Raw genomic sequence first — 14,073 nt, forward strand, 5'->3', positions numbered from 1 at the left:
AGCAAAACAAACAAACAACAAAAAACTATCATCAGTGTCAACAGACAGCCTACAGAATGAAAGAAAATGTTTGGTTATGCTTTTAAGGTATGCTATAAAATACAAGAAGTGGACAAAAGAACAAAAGTGACCAACTGTTGCTGAATACACTCTAAATGGCAGATAAAAGAAATAAAAGCATTCAAATTACATATAAATTCATACTTAACACATTCAAGCATTATAATTATCAATTACTGTCAATTCCAGAAGTAATTTTATTAAAAAATACAATAAGAATATCATACCTTGATTACTTCAGATGGGTCACAACTCAGGTACAATGTCATGTATACCTTAAATCTTATCAAATACTCTTTACTAGCTCAAGTCTGGGATTGCTGGTCTACCTTCTAATGGATATGTGTGCATTGAAGATGTTGGGATGAGGTGTCTAATTCTAGAAGGTGAAGGTGTCTCAATAAATTAAGTCTTTCCCTAAGAAATCCAAGAAATATATAGATTTGTCTTATATGTTCGTGTGAGACATTGGCCTTTCAGGCACAGATCTATCAAAGTTTTTTATTTTTATGTTTATATTGATATGCCTTCCCCATGGTTAAATAGAAAAGTAAAAAAGAAGGAAGACTAAGATTCAGAGCATCATTTGTTAAAAAGAAATGTATGATTCAACATAAGAAAATCAATAATGTGATACACTACATTAATAAAGGATAAAAATCACATGATTATCTTAATAGAGGTAGAAAAAGCATTTGACACAATTCAGCACCCTTTCATAACACTCTCAACAGACTTTTGAGAGTGCGAATTACCTTAAATTAATAAACACCTATATATAATTCCCACATATAATATATGCAGTGTGAAAATCAAAAAGATTTTCCTCTAAGATCTGGAATATTAAAAGGATGCCTGCTTTCACCACTTCTCAATATAGTACTGTTAGTCCCAGCCAGAGTAAGTAGGCAAGAAAAAGAATAGGAGGCATTCAGACTGGAAAGAAACAAGTGAAACTGTCCCTGTTTGCAGAACATATGATCTTATTTATAGAAAGCCCTAAAAACTCTATGAAAAAAATACTTCAGAAAAACTGCAGGATACAGAATAAATGTACAAAAACCAATTCTGTTTGTACTATTAACAACAGTTATTTTCTTTCTAAAAAGAAAATTTGGACAACAATCACATTACAGTAACACAAAAAAATTAAATATACAGGACTGAGCTTAACTATGGAAGCAAAAGGCTTGTATACTAAAAGCTAGAAAATATTAGGGAAAGGAAGAGAAACAAGACACAAACAAATGGAAAGACATCCCATTTTATGAATTGGAATACTTAATGTTGTTAAAATGTCCACACTGACCAAAGTGGTCTACAGATTCAATGAAATCTCATTTAATATTCCAATGGTATTTTTTACAGAAATAGAAAAAAAATTCTAAAATTCATACAGAACCACAAAACCTTAAATAGCCAAATCAATCTTGAGAAAGGAAAAGAAAGCAGGAGGCAGCACACTTGCTGATTTCCAATTATATTACAAAGTTACAGTAATCAAAACAGTATAGTGCTGGCATAAAGATAGACATACAGACAAATGGAGCAGAACAGAGAGCCCAGAAACCAATCTACAAATATATGTTTGACAAGCGGATCAAGAAAACACAATGGGAAAAAGATAATCTCTTAGACAAAGACAAGTGATGTTGGAAATACTGGGTAGTCATGTGCATGTGTGAGTGGGTGAATAAATAAATAAATAAATTAGATCCCTAATATATACCATACACGTAATAGTTTAAAGACTTAAATATAAGACTTGAAATTAGAAAACTACCTTAAGAAAACATAGGGTAAAAGATTCATTACACTGATCTTGGTAACGATTTGATAGATGTAACACAACAATCACAGACAACAACAGCAAAAATAAACCAGCAGGACTACTCAAGCTAAAAAGTTTCTGCATGCGCACACACACACACACACACACACAAATATCAGTAGAGTGAAAATACAGCCTATTAAGTGGAAGAAAAAGATTGCAAACCATATATCCAGTTGCGGTTAATCTCAAAACATTTACAGAAACCCCAAAACTCAACAGCAAAGAAACAAAAAATAAATAAATAACTGATTCAAAAATGGGATAAAGATTTGAACAGATATTCTCCAAGGAAGACATACAAATGGATAAGTATATGAACAAATGCTCAGTGTTACAAGGCATCAGGGAAATGAAAATCAAAATCACAATAAGACACCAACTCTCACCTGTCAGGATGACTACTACTTTTAAAGAAAACAGTAAGTGTCAGCAAGGATGTGAAGAAATTGGAAGTTCTATACATTGCAAAATGGTGCAGCTGCAATGGAAAACAGTATAGAGGTTCCTCAAAATATTAAAACTATGTCTACCATATAACCCAGTAATCCTAATTTCAGGACAGCTTATTTTTCCAAAAGAAATGAAATCAGAATCTCAAAGATGTATTAGGATTTCTATATTCACTGCAGCTCTGTTCACTATAGTCAAGAGGTACACACAACCTAAATGTGCATCAACTAATGAATACGGAAAATGTTGTATATACATATAAGAGAATACTATTCAGCCTTAAAAAATAAGCAAAATCTGCAATATGTGACAAAACAGATGAGCCTTCAGAACATTATGCTAAGTGAAATGAGCCAAAAAGACAAATACTGCACAATTCCATTTATATAAGGAATCTAAAGGAGTCAAATTCATAGACTCAAAGGGTCAAAATGTGGCTACCAGGACCTGGGGGAGGAGGGAAATGCAGAGTTACTAAGCAACAGTCATAAAGCTTAAGTCAAGCAAGAAGAATAAGCTCTAGAGCTCTAAGGTACAACACTGTAATTGTAGTCCACAATAATGTACTGTATGCTTAAAACTTTAGGAGCATATATTTCATGTTGAGTTTGTACTGCAATTAATACATTTTTAAAACCATATTTAAAAAAATAAATGTGCCAAGGAGAGGGATTTGGTCCAAGTTTTGCATGAGATTAGAAGCCAATTTACTGATCTGAATTACACAGCCATATGAAAGTGTTTTACCTGAAGTAAATGACAATTTTAAACTACAGACCTTGTAGTAGGTGTCGCCACTTATTGACTTACCATAAACACTTAGTTCTGCTTGATACTGTTATTACAGATCTAATTTCAACAAGAGCCAAGTCTAATTGTTTAACTAGCTACGTTTCTTATCAGGGATTTCAGACATTCAGAGCAGATTGTTGCCATGTCCTAGGACAATGCTGCTATGTGATAAAGGAAGTATTTAGGTTTTGAATAAGATAATACTGTAATGGAATACATGTAGAAGAACTAAATGAGTTACTAAACAAAATGCAATATTGCTAAGGAAAGATTAAAGGCAATAAAACCTTTTAAATGCTATTTTTAAGTGAAAGATAAAACATTGAATCACCTCTGAATTCACTTCCTCTCTATCAATATTTTATTTCTCTAAGCTACTGAAAAAACAGCTTTCAAACTCTAGTTCTGGTATTTTCAATATAGATTTTGGTAATATTACATTTCTCCTTTTTTATCTGAATAATAACTACTGAAATATCCTTGCAGAGCAAAAACAAAACCATTTATCAACTATTTGTTTTCAATATAGAATTACTTTAATTTGTTTTCCAAGTTATTAATGTGCATATTGATTTGCCTACTTAAATCTTCAATGAATTGAAAGTTAGACACATATTATATACGCTTTTTTTTTTTTTTTTGAAACAAGGTCTCTCACTCTGTCGCTAAGTCTGGAGTGCAGTGGCATAACCACAGCTCACGGCAGCCTCCACCTGCCAGCATCATGATTCTCCCATCTCAGCCTCCCAAGTAGCTAAGAGCACAGGTATGCACCACCATACTTGGATAATTTATTATTTGTAGAAATTGGGTCTCACTATGTTGCCCAGGCTAGTATCAAAATCCTGGCCTTGAGCAATCCTCCCGTCTGAGCCACCATGCCCAGCCTACATATTCTTTAACTATGGATCTATATGCATACAGTAATGCTTTATTAAACTTATATTCATATGTAACATTTTACTTAAACATGCAATGTTTAGCATGCAGACCATGCATATTCACTGAATATTTAGGTTCTTGAAAATGTAGTATCTTTGTACAGTTCACAGTATCATAAGTTTATATGGATATCACATCAGATTACTTTTTGCTGACGTTTACAAAATGAAAAACAAAGCTACAAACATTAGTTTTCATCACATTGAACAAAGTTTAAATTTGAAAGGCAATATGCAGTAAAGCAGGACTTTATTAAATATTCCTGATCAAGAGAATTAGAAAGACATACAAAGAATTGAAGGAATTTAGTCTCTTTTCTTCTCTTTTTTCTCTTCAAGATAATTGTCTTAGCAGATTAAATCCCAGAGAAATAAAGAACCCCTATTATCCTGCTTGCTTGTCCAATCGTTTTGTTTATGGCTTTTCTGTGGTGCCTAATGCTTTCTCTCTTCACCTTGGACATTGCTATTTTAATTTGCACTTAATATGTGACAATCATTTTCAAGGACTCTCATCTGTTGTTACCTGTTAAATCAAGCTACATAAAATTACTTTTATTTGGTCATTTCAGAATGACAAACATTTGCCAGCAAAACAAAGAATATTAGTTTTGCTGTTTTTTTTAAAAAGACACAACACTACCCAGTGATGCTTCACCAGGAAGACTACAAATCCTGCCCTTTGCTTGGGTGAGTACAACGTCATACTGCTAAATCAAAGTAAAAAACTTTAAGAGTAACTTCTTAAAGGAAAAACTTTCATCCAACTGTCACATCTATTTATGCCAAAAATCCAATATATGGTTTCTTGATAATTTCCATGCCTGTGAAACCAAGGCAATAGGTACTGAGAACATGAGGGCAAGGTTACAGTAAAATTATTCCTGTGACAGGGTGCCTATCAGAAATCAATACAGCTGACTAACTGCAGATTTGTTGGACAGAATGTGATTGAAAATGCAGTCCATAAATGATTAAAGAGTAGAATACAGCAACTAAAGCAGAATGAGTAAAAGGAGCTAGAAAGAAGAAATGTCTGAAAATATGAACTAAAGCATATTATAAACAACTACACATATCTATTTTCTACAGCAACAGAACACTAGCAAGAAGAACATGCTGTTATCAAGAAAAATAAATAAATAAAAAGGCAGCTCTTAGGAGAGACTTTGCAGAAGCTGTAAATGGAAGGAACGCTGAAATTACTGTGATGCTTTGGAAACAGTTGCCACAACTGCAGACCAAAAGTACATGCTGCATCCAGATGTATAGTCAAAGGCTGATGCTACCATATCTCTGATACTCTGCCTGTTCACTATTTCCCAGCCTTCTTCTCTCCAATCTTCTTCTCTCCTGTTAGTCCCTGTAGTAATGGACCGAATACACTATTCCTGCAATATGAACTACCACATAGTCCTTTTCTCCCGAGCTAATTAAATGCTCCACATAAACCAATGTGGATGTTTCACATCATGCCCAGTTGTGGCACACATGCCTCTGTAATATTAACAGTGGCCTCAAGGCTACATGGACTATACCACATTATTAAATCCTATGAGTGTAGCTAAAGTCAGAAAATGTTTTGAAAACACAAATACTTTAGCATGAAGATTTAACAAAAATGTGTGTTTCATCATAGCAGAATATGAGGGGGAAAAGGCCACTCATTTTGACCGTGCCAAAGGAAAGCTGTTTACATTTTGCCTTGTCTATAACTTGGAGAACATATCATGTTAGTGTTCTTTAGTGAGATAAAAATCAATTTCTATTTTCCTACTGAAACATTTTTAAAATTGTGTTTACCTGGCACTGATTAGTATGCTTGATCCTCAGACTCTATAAGAACATGTTTAGGTTTCTTCATTATGGAAGTAAATAAATATTCCAAAAGGGCTTTAGAAAATTCAGCAGAACTAATGTAATACACTTACTCACTCTAACATGCATAATAGCAATATAATTTATATTTAATGGATATACAATATTTTATACTTATTTTGCCAACTATTGACAAAATTTTGAAATTTAGCTATGATTTAATATTACTTCTGAAACATATAAATTAGTTGACAGATTCTATCATTGATACTTTTCACTAAATAAGAAAAAGAAAAACTGATGAGCTAGATGAGATTTTAGAACGCCTAATCGCTTTCTTCAAAAAGGATATTTTCAGTACACCCACCACCATAAATAAGAGCCTACTATTTGCCAGGCACTATATACATAAAATTTAATTTTATCTTCACGATACCTGTAGTGTGGTGAGAACCTGGGACAACTGGTACTCTAAATGCTTTACAGCTTGGAGAAGAACAGTGGCTACGTATGTATCTTCTTTTAAGTCAGGATAAAGTCTTCCTGACAGTGACTTTTTCTATCAGAAATATTGATAGCACAAATATTTGCAAAGATTCCCTTAAATATGTGCATTCGGTTCAGTAATAACTTGTCAGTTAATTTTTAAGAAATAGTTGTATAAGCCCCATCTATTAAAAGACAATAGCATAATCAGATATTAATCTTCTCAAATTCTGTAAGCCTGAACTTTGCTTGCATGGACCTTCGGGCTCAAGGGCAGCTGTGTACTTACGGACTGCATCTGCTCCTTTGTAGCAACCTCATTTCCTCTATGTTTTGTTATTGTCATTATTTTGCAAAATAAATATGATATTTTATAGTAAACCTTCTCTTCCCATCAATATGTTACCCACCTTACATCACATCATCAACAAGATTTAGCAGAAAGCAAATTCAAAGAGCTGAAGGAATTGATCAAACTGCTCTACTGTAGAGAGAACCAGAATCCACACCCAGCTCTTGTTCAATAATGCTTCTTTAGGTAGAGTTGTTTAAGGCTCCATATGGACCAACACTAACAATTGACAATTAAGACTTGAATTTTATATGGAGGTAGGCTGCAGAGTAGATTAGATCACTGAGTGATCAACTGTTTTGTTTTGGGAGGATTACTGGGTTTCCCAAGATGTGGGACTTCCACTGAGTCCACGGCAAATTGGGATGGTTGCTCTGCCTAAAGATGACACTTTGACATAATTTATCCTAGGATTTGGAGTGAATAAGTAATGTGACTGGCTACATGCACTTAAAAAAATTGTTGCATCTCCTTCGTTAAAGCCAGTAATAACTAACAGCAAACTGCCAGTAAATAATCATGAAAATATTCTAAGTCACAAATTACATGTGGCTAGCTCAAAAACCATGAAGAAATTGTAAAATGAATTTCTACCGACTGAATTATTGCCGATGATAATGCAATTCTTAACAATTGCACTAGACCAGTAAAACACTGAAAAGAACCAAGCTGTGGTGTACAAATCCATAATCTAGGAGCAGTTTGAAAATTAAGAATTAATTGTTCTTAGGAGTATAAAATAATTCTATTACTTTATTTTAGCATATCCTCAACCCAATCTACTGAAAGAAATATAAAATACATGGTCTGAACTTTTGTAAGATTTGCTTAATAACTACTCTAAATTTTGCAATTATAATTATAATCTAACAGCATATTAAATATAATAAATACTTAAAGTTGGAGATATATAATCAATGAATAACCTAGATGTTTGCTAAAACACAGTTATTTGATCCAGTCCAAGGTATTTGTATTGTGAGGCAGCTTTTCAATAATTTGCATAATTTTCAGTAAGTATAATAGCGTTACTTTTCATTTGACTAAGGCTGTTATTTCACCTTGTATTTTTAGCTATTCATTGTATCTGGATGATGATATCTTCTGGGAGAGTTAATAGTTTTGGGGCATATTTATGTAAGAACTCATAGTCTCAACATACATTTGAATAAAGAATTTTGAAAATTTCATTGCTAGGACAATAAAATGCACAGATGTAGGCAGCTGCCGGCAACACACAAACTTCGTTTTATAATAGGAATAGAATTTTGAAAAATCTGGATCATATTGCTCTGGATACTGCTTTAGGAAAACCAAAATTGAAATTTCATAATAATCATTGCTTCTGTTGACAGAATTGCTGCCTCTTCATCATCTATATTTTTACATTTCTGAAGTTACATTAGTGAAAATAGGTCATATACATGCTTGATTCCTTTAGAAAATAACAGAACACTGAAAGGAAGAATCTGTTGAATATTAACAACCTTGCAAGTAAAGGAAGGTGTTCTCTTTCCAGGTCCACTAAGTGGGCGTAGTTTTAAGCGCAAGAACTTCCCAGTGCAATGCCCCCCTCCCATCTCTCTCCATCCAGGAGATTTAACGATTTATGTTTAAATTTCGTGGGCATGGAAGAAACTAAGAGTCAATCACCCCGAACTGAAATTTAAAGGAACTCCTTTCATTGGCCAGAGGAACTTGGAGAGGTGGGAATTTCTCCCAGGATAAATTCCCCTGCTCCTTCACCCACACCAGATTTCCACCTCTCTGGAATCCCCCTCCCACATAGTGGGAGCTCTCTTTCCCCTCCTAGATTTCCCCTCTGGAGTCTCCTTCTACATTCTTCATGGAAGTTTTCTCTCTTTTCCTTTCTCTCTTTCTCTAGCTAAATAAAATCACTTTCTGTAATCTCTGTTTAGGGTACAGTATTTTACTTTACAAGAGGACCTGCTATGGTCCCCCTCTCTCATTCTTGAGAGAGCAGGAGACCAAGAACCTTGGAGAAACGTCCTCTCAGGGGAAATGAGGATTCCCCTGAACCCTGAACTCCAACACAAGTCTCTTCTATTTCCTAACAATCCATTATCAATTTCATCAAGCATATTTTGTATTTATGTTAAATATTTTTTCTCCTAATAGGTTAAATATTCCTAGAATATGAATCACTTCTATAGATTTTAGTGGGAAATAAAAATATATAACAGGCAATGACAAAAGCAATCCATAAAACAATCATGAACTTATTTCAAGATTAGTCATCCATGATTGAAACTATACACTGTATACAAGCAAAAATCTGAGATTCTTTCAACTTACCATGATTGCTGATAATACAAACTTTATTCCTCATTTATATTATCTAGCTTTACAACCCAATTATAACTATTTACTGAGTGTTTACTGTGTGCTACTTTTTAAAGCTGTACACTGAATAGCATTTACTGCATACAAAAGAAATAATGTGGGTCTTTTGTTTTCTTCATTTTTAAAGTGAAAAATAAGTTGAGAGAGGCTAACTAACATCCTAAAAGATTTCAGAACCGAAATTTAAACCTTAGACTTCTGAATGTTAATGACTTTGGTTTTATTCCATTATTGGCTGTAGTAGTAAACACTGTTGTTTGGATAATCTGGATTATTATCTATGATAAAAAATTATTAAAGCACTCATATTTCCAGTATTTCAGTGCATGAAAGGTAAAAAGTCCAATTTTTTTCTTCCATTTCACATACTAGCTGTGCCCTTAGTGAAAAATATATACACACACATATATATATGCACACATATATATACATCTTTATATATACACACTTTGTATATATATGTCTATACACACATATATGTATCTTTACACACACATATGTGTATATACCATACCTATATATACGTGTATATACACGTATATACCATACCTATATATATGTATATATACACATATATATTTGAAAAATAAGTTTAAAAGAATTTACCAATCAAGAAGTGATATCCCTTTTCATCCAATACGAGTAGGGAAATAACCAAAACAACTTCTAGACCCTCCTAAGCACTGTGTCAATTCATCAGCATGCATGGCAAGAAATAAACATGTCACTTCATCTTTTATAAAATTCTATGAACTGTCCTGACAAGTTTTAAGACAGCCAGATTAGGTATGATGCAAAGGACACTTCTGTGGCAGGAGACATTTTCAAAGCATGCCAAACAAGAAATGGGAGCCAACCAATTAATTAACACTTCCCATGGCTGATATACAATTACGAGCTCTACCACAATGCCATTTCATAGTAGGAAAGTTAAAAAACCACATCACTGGTAATGCTACGGATGGTATTGACCTTTTACAATGACACCTAGACACTGCCTTTCGAAGCAGTTCTAGTAAATGTATTTCTATTAACAAAAGATCCTATTCACAAAATGGAATGGGCTCAAGTAAAACAGTATGATAACAAGGACTACATATTATCTTCTGAAGCAATTATTTAAACTGGTTTAAAATGTATGCATTGCCAAGAGATCTGTGAAAGTCTAATTCAGCAGGTATGCGATAGAGCCAGAAAACTTACTCCATGGTGCAACTGTTCCACAAGAACTTTATAGAAATTTTTATTTCTAGTACACATTGTTTCCATCTTTACACCTGTATCATTTGGGCATTGTGCAAATCAGGTCCATAGACTGACTGCAATTAAAAAGCTGATGTTACTGTGGAGATGTTCCAGTGGCAATCTGTCTCTACCAAAAGTACATTTATTAGCCAATTATTTGACATTCTTTACAAGAATAATTTCTAAAGTTAAGTAAGACTTTAATAAACATACTGGCTTACAGAGAGGATTAACAAATCATATTACAATATTTGTAATTTTCTTCTCTCAATAGGCACACATTTTCCTTGACATTTTGCAAACCAAGGGTTTAAAATATGGTAATTTTACGTATATCACTTAGAGATGCCAAACAGTAAGAATCAATAGGAGCAACTGACTTTCACATTGATTATGGCAATGGTAACTTATGTTCCTCTTCCACTATTAACAGAACAATGAAATATCTTGCATGAAATAATTTGTAGTTTATAGACCTATTTGCATGAAGATGCACTCAGCTTCATTTATAGCCTGTGTACTTTGAAACCCTCCTCAATGATTTCACCTATTTACAAACCCTTCCAACTATAAGCACCACCAGATGGAAAAATTTCTGAAGTGAACCCAGTTTAAATGTGTAAAGTATCAGGTCTATGACATATCTGATTACAGTTACTGAAGAGTAGAATATGCACTAGCTTATATTTTTAAACTCAGTGATTTACCATAATTCTGATAACTCATTTTGTAGTGAACATCAATCAAAAATTTTTTGTGAGATAATTTATAAAGGAAAGTAGTAGGTTTTTATGTTTGCTGGGTCTAGATATACATTAGCTGAAACCAAAGAATGCAACATAAAGCTGAAAGGTTAAATAAAGTATCTCTGGTTACAGCACTCCTGTGCCCTCCATAGGACAGGTACTCAAAGACTGCTTTCTGGCCATGCGTGGTATCTCACCACTGAAATCCCAGCACTTTGGGAGGCCAAGACGGATGGATCACAAGGGCAGGAGATGGAGACCATCCTGTCCAACATGGTGAAACCCCGTCTCTACTAAAAATACAAAAATTAGCTGGGCACAGTTGCACATGCCTGTAATCCCCGCTACTCGGGAGGCTGAGGCAGGAGTATCACTTGAACCCAGGAGGCAGAGGTTGCAGTGAGCAGAGATTGTGCCACTGCACTCCAACCTGGTCAACAGAGTGAGACTGTGTCTCAAAAAAAAAAGACCGTTTTCTGAGCCAAAAATTGTTCAAAAATAATCACAGAAATAAAGTCATCCAGCTACTTTAAAAGATTTCAGGAATTCTATCACTTTTCATAGAAGTGATTTCACGATTCACTTTTTTCAAGATTTTCAAGTTATCTTCCCCTTTTGGCTTTAAGGTATGAAGTCTTTATTTATTCCTAACAAAACAATCTGGCTGAGATTTAAGTTCATTTTTTCCATCTCTATGAAAACTAAGAAAAGGTGTCAGTCTCCTATTTAGAATAATCAAACACTGGAGTCAATCTCATCTCCATTCCAAGGTTATAGGCTTGTTGGTGGCATTTATGAATGCAATATTTTAAGGAGCTATAATTTTGTATGTCATACATGCAAGCATATTACATAGAGTTTATTACAATGACATTTTACTGTGAGCTATGGAACCTTGGAAAATGATCAAATCATATCTACAACATAAAAATATCAAATCATAAAAATATTAAATCTAATTTTATTGTTTCTCTGTGTCTTTAAATAATTTTTGTGTATACCAATTTTGCTCATTCTCAAAACAATCCAATGAGGATGCTTTAATTGCTGCAGGATAGTTCATTACCTGTCAGATTATAGAAAAAGACAGGACAAGAAAAATCTACCTGTTTACGTTCCTGTAGTTATAAAGATAAACTGAGGTTTAAACACAAACACTAAAGACTTTAAAAATCAATAAGGCACTGCTAAAGTTCCAGGTGGTAGTTTAAGTAATAATATTCGTATTGTATTTTTCTTCCTCATTCCATAATAATCCTTTTATTCATCCTATAGGCCCTGTGTTCATTTTAGTTTTCTCTTAATCATATGTGTTTCAAAAAATATATTTAAAAAGCTAAGAAAAACAAAATTAGTTGTAAGTCACAATACATTTCATGCCAAGAAGAATAAAACTTATAGCTAGTTCTTATATGTTAACCTCTATGTTTTTTTTCTCAATATCCGATTTCCCCTTTTTTAAAGTCAGATAAGATTAACTTTTATAAGTCCTGAGTCCAGTAAGATTTTATATTTCTATTTTTTCTCAACATAATTTCCATCAACTATTTCTTATGCTTATTGATAGAGTTTAATTTTCTCTCACTGTTCTTGTACTTTCCTCTAATTACTTTTAACTTACACATACTAACACATTCTCTAGCTTAAGACCATTTAAATCTTAGCCAAAATCCATGTTTCTATCATTGCTGATCCCTAATAAAAGGGTTCCAAGTTTCTGATGAATAGAAAAATATGTAAAACAATGAGCATTTCAAAATCTTGGCAACTCAATGGAACATATGTTGATGAACCAATGCAGTAGCTGACATTTTAAAATATATTTTACGATAAGGTCCTAGGTTTAATCTTTTTACCAACTGACTTGGTTGGACTTTTCTGACCAGCTCTTTGTTGGAATAACTAATAAAGTGTGTTCCACATGCTTTATACATATCCACTCTATGAGTTTATAAGAAAATCAGGCAAGGAAGAGTGAAGTGATTTGCTCAAAAAGGCACAAAAGCTAGTAAGTGACACAAGCAGAATCTAGAGCCAGACCCAAAGAAGTCCATACTTTTAGAGATTTTTGTTAATGGGAAAAGGGTCTTTAAAACTCTTTAGCTTAATATAGTTACTTAAAAGTAAAAATTCCTAATTACCGCAATGAAAAATTGGAGCACCTCAAAACCAGTTCAAATGTTAATTTATTAAGGTGATTCTCTATGCACAATCATAGAAAATATGCTTTACTCACATACTCTCTCTTTGCTGTTTCATTTATCAATTTCTTCTTAATATGTTTACCATTATTCTGAGGTCTGTATTACTCAACACAAGTGAACAGAAGTTTCAATCTTACTAATGTTTTGACATTTTCTACAAGAAATACTGTTCTAAAAACATCTATCTGAAGTTACCTATTAGTGTTCTTGACCTGACGTAAAGTAAAAGGTTCTTTTACTTAAATTTGAGAGCACAAAACTCATTTAGCAACTTAAATCACAAATTTTTATATTTTATGTAATCTAGTATTTCACAAGAATATTTCTGAACAGGATATATAGGCTTGCTGGTGACATTTATGAATGCAATACTTTAAGGAGCTATAATTTTGTATCCTATACAAGCAAACATATTACATAGAGTATATTACAATGACATTTTACTATGTCCATGTATGAAGCTTTTCAGATATCCCAGAATTTTCTAGGAATAAATGTGCTTATTCCTACATACATCATAGAAACCATTTGGTATTTAAAATAATAAAAGGGAATTTTTTAAACATTAGTTGTAGATAAGAGACATGTAACATACAGAGATTAATTCCATACCTGTTTTATTGGACAGTCTAAATGACACCATCTTATCAGGAATATTACATACATTCCTCACTGAAGCAATGCAGCTATAATTAGCATAGTCCTGAGGTCGAAGATTCTTTAGTTTTAAGATCTTTGTTTCACCCTGAAAATGTTAAAAAAAAAAAAAGTCATAAGAAAA

General features: G+C 33.2%; 1 protein-coding gene across 4 annotated transcripts in view; it reads right to left on the reverse strand.

Annotated features, from left to right (window-relative positions):
- Positions 1–14,073, reverse strand: part of MDGA2 (MAM domain containing glycosylphosphatidylinositol anchor 2) — an 871,115-nt gene that overhangs the window by 300,369 nt on the left and 556,673 nt on the right. For all 4 annotated transcript variants that reach the window (XM_078334840.1, XM_078334839.1, XM_017977077.4 and 1 more), the window contains one exon: positions 13,905–14,037. In XM_078334840.1, the coding sequence (XP_078190966.1) occupies positions 13,905–14,037 (133 nt within the window). The remainder of the gene's footprint in view (positions 1–13,904; positions 14,038–14,073) is intronic.

This window comes from Callithrix jacchus, chromosome 8, assembly GCF_049354715.1.
Source record: "Callithrix jacchus isolate 240 chromosome 8, calJac240_pri, whole genome shotgun sequence".
In the NCBI taxonomy this organism is placed as follows: Eukaryota; Metazoa; Chordata; class Mammalia; order Primates; family Cebidae; genus Callithrix; species Callithrix jacchus.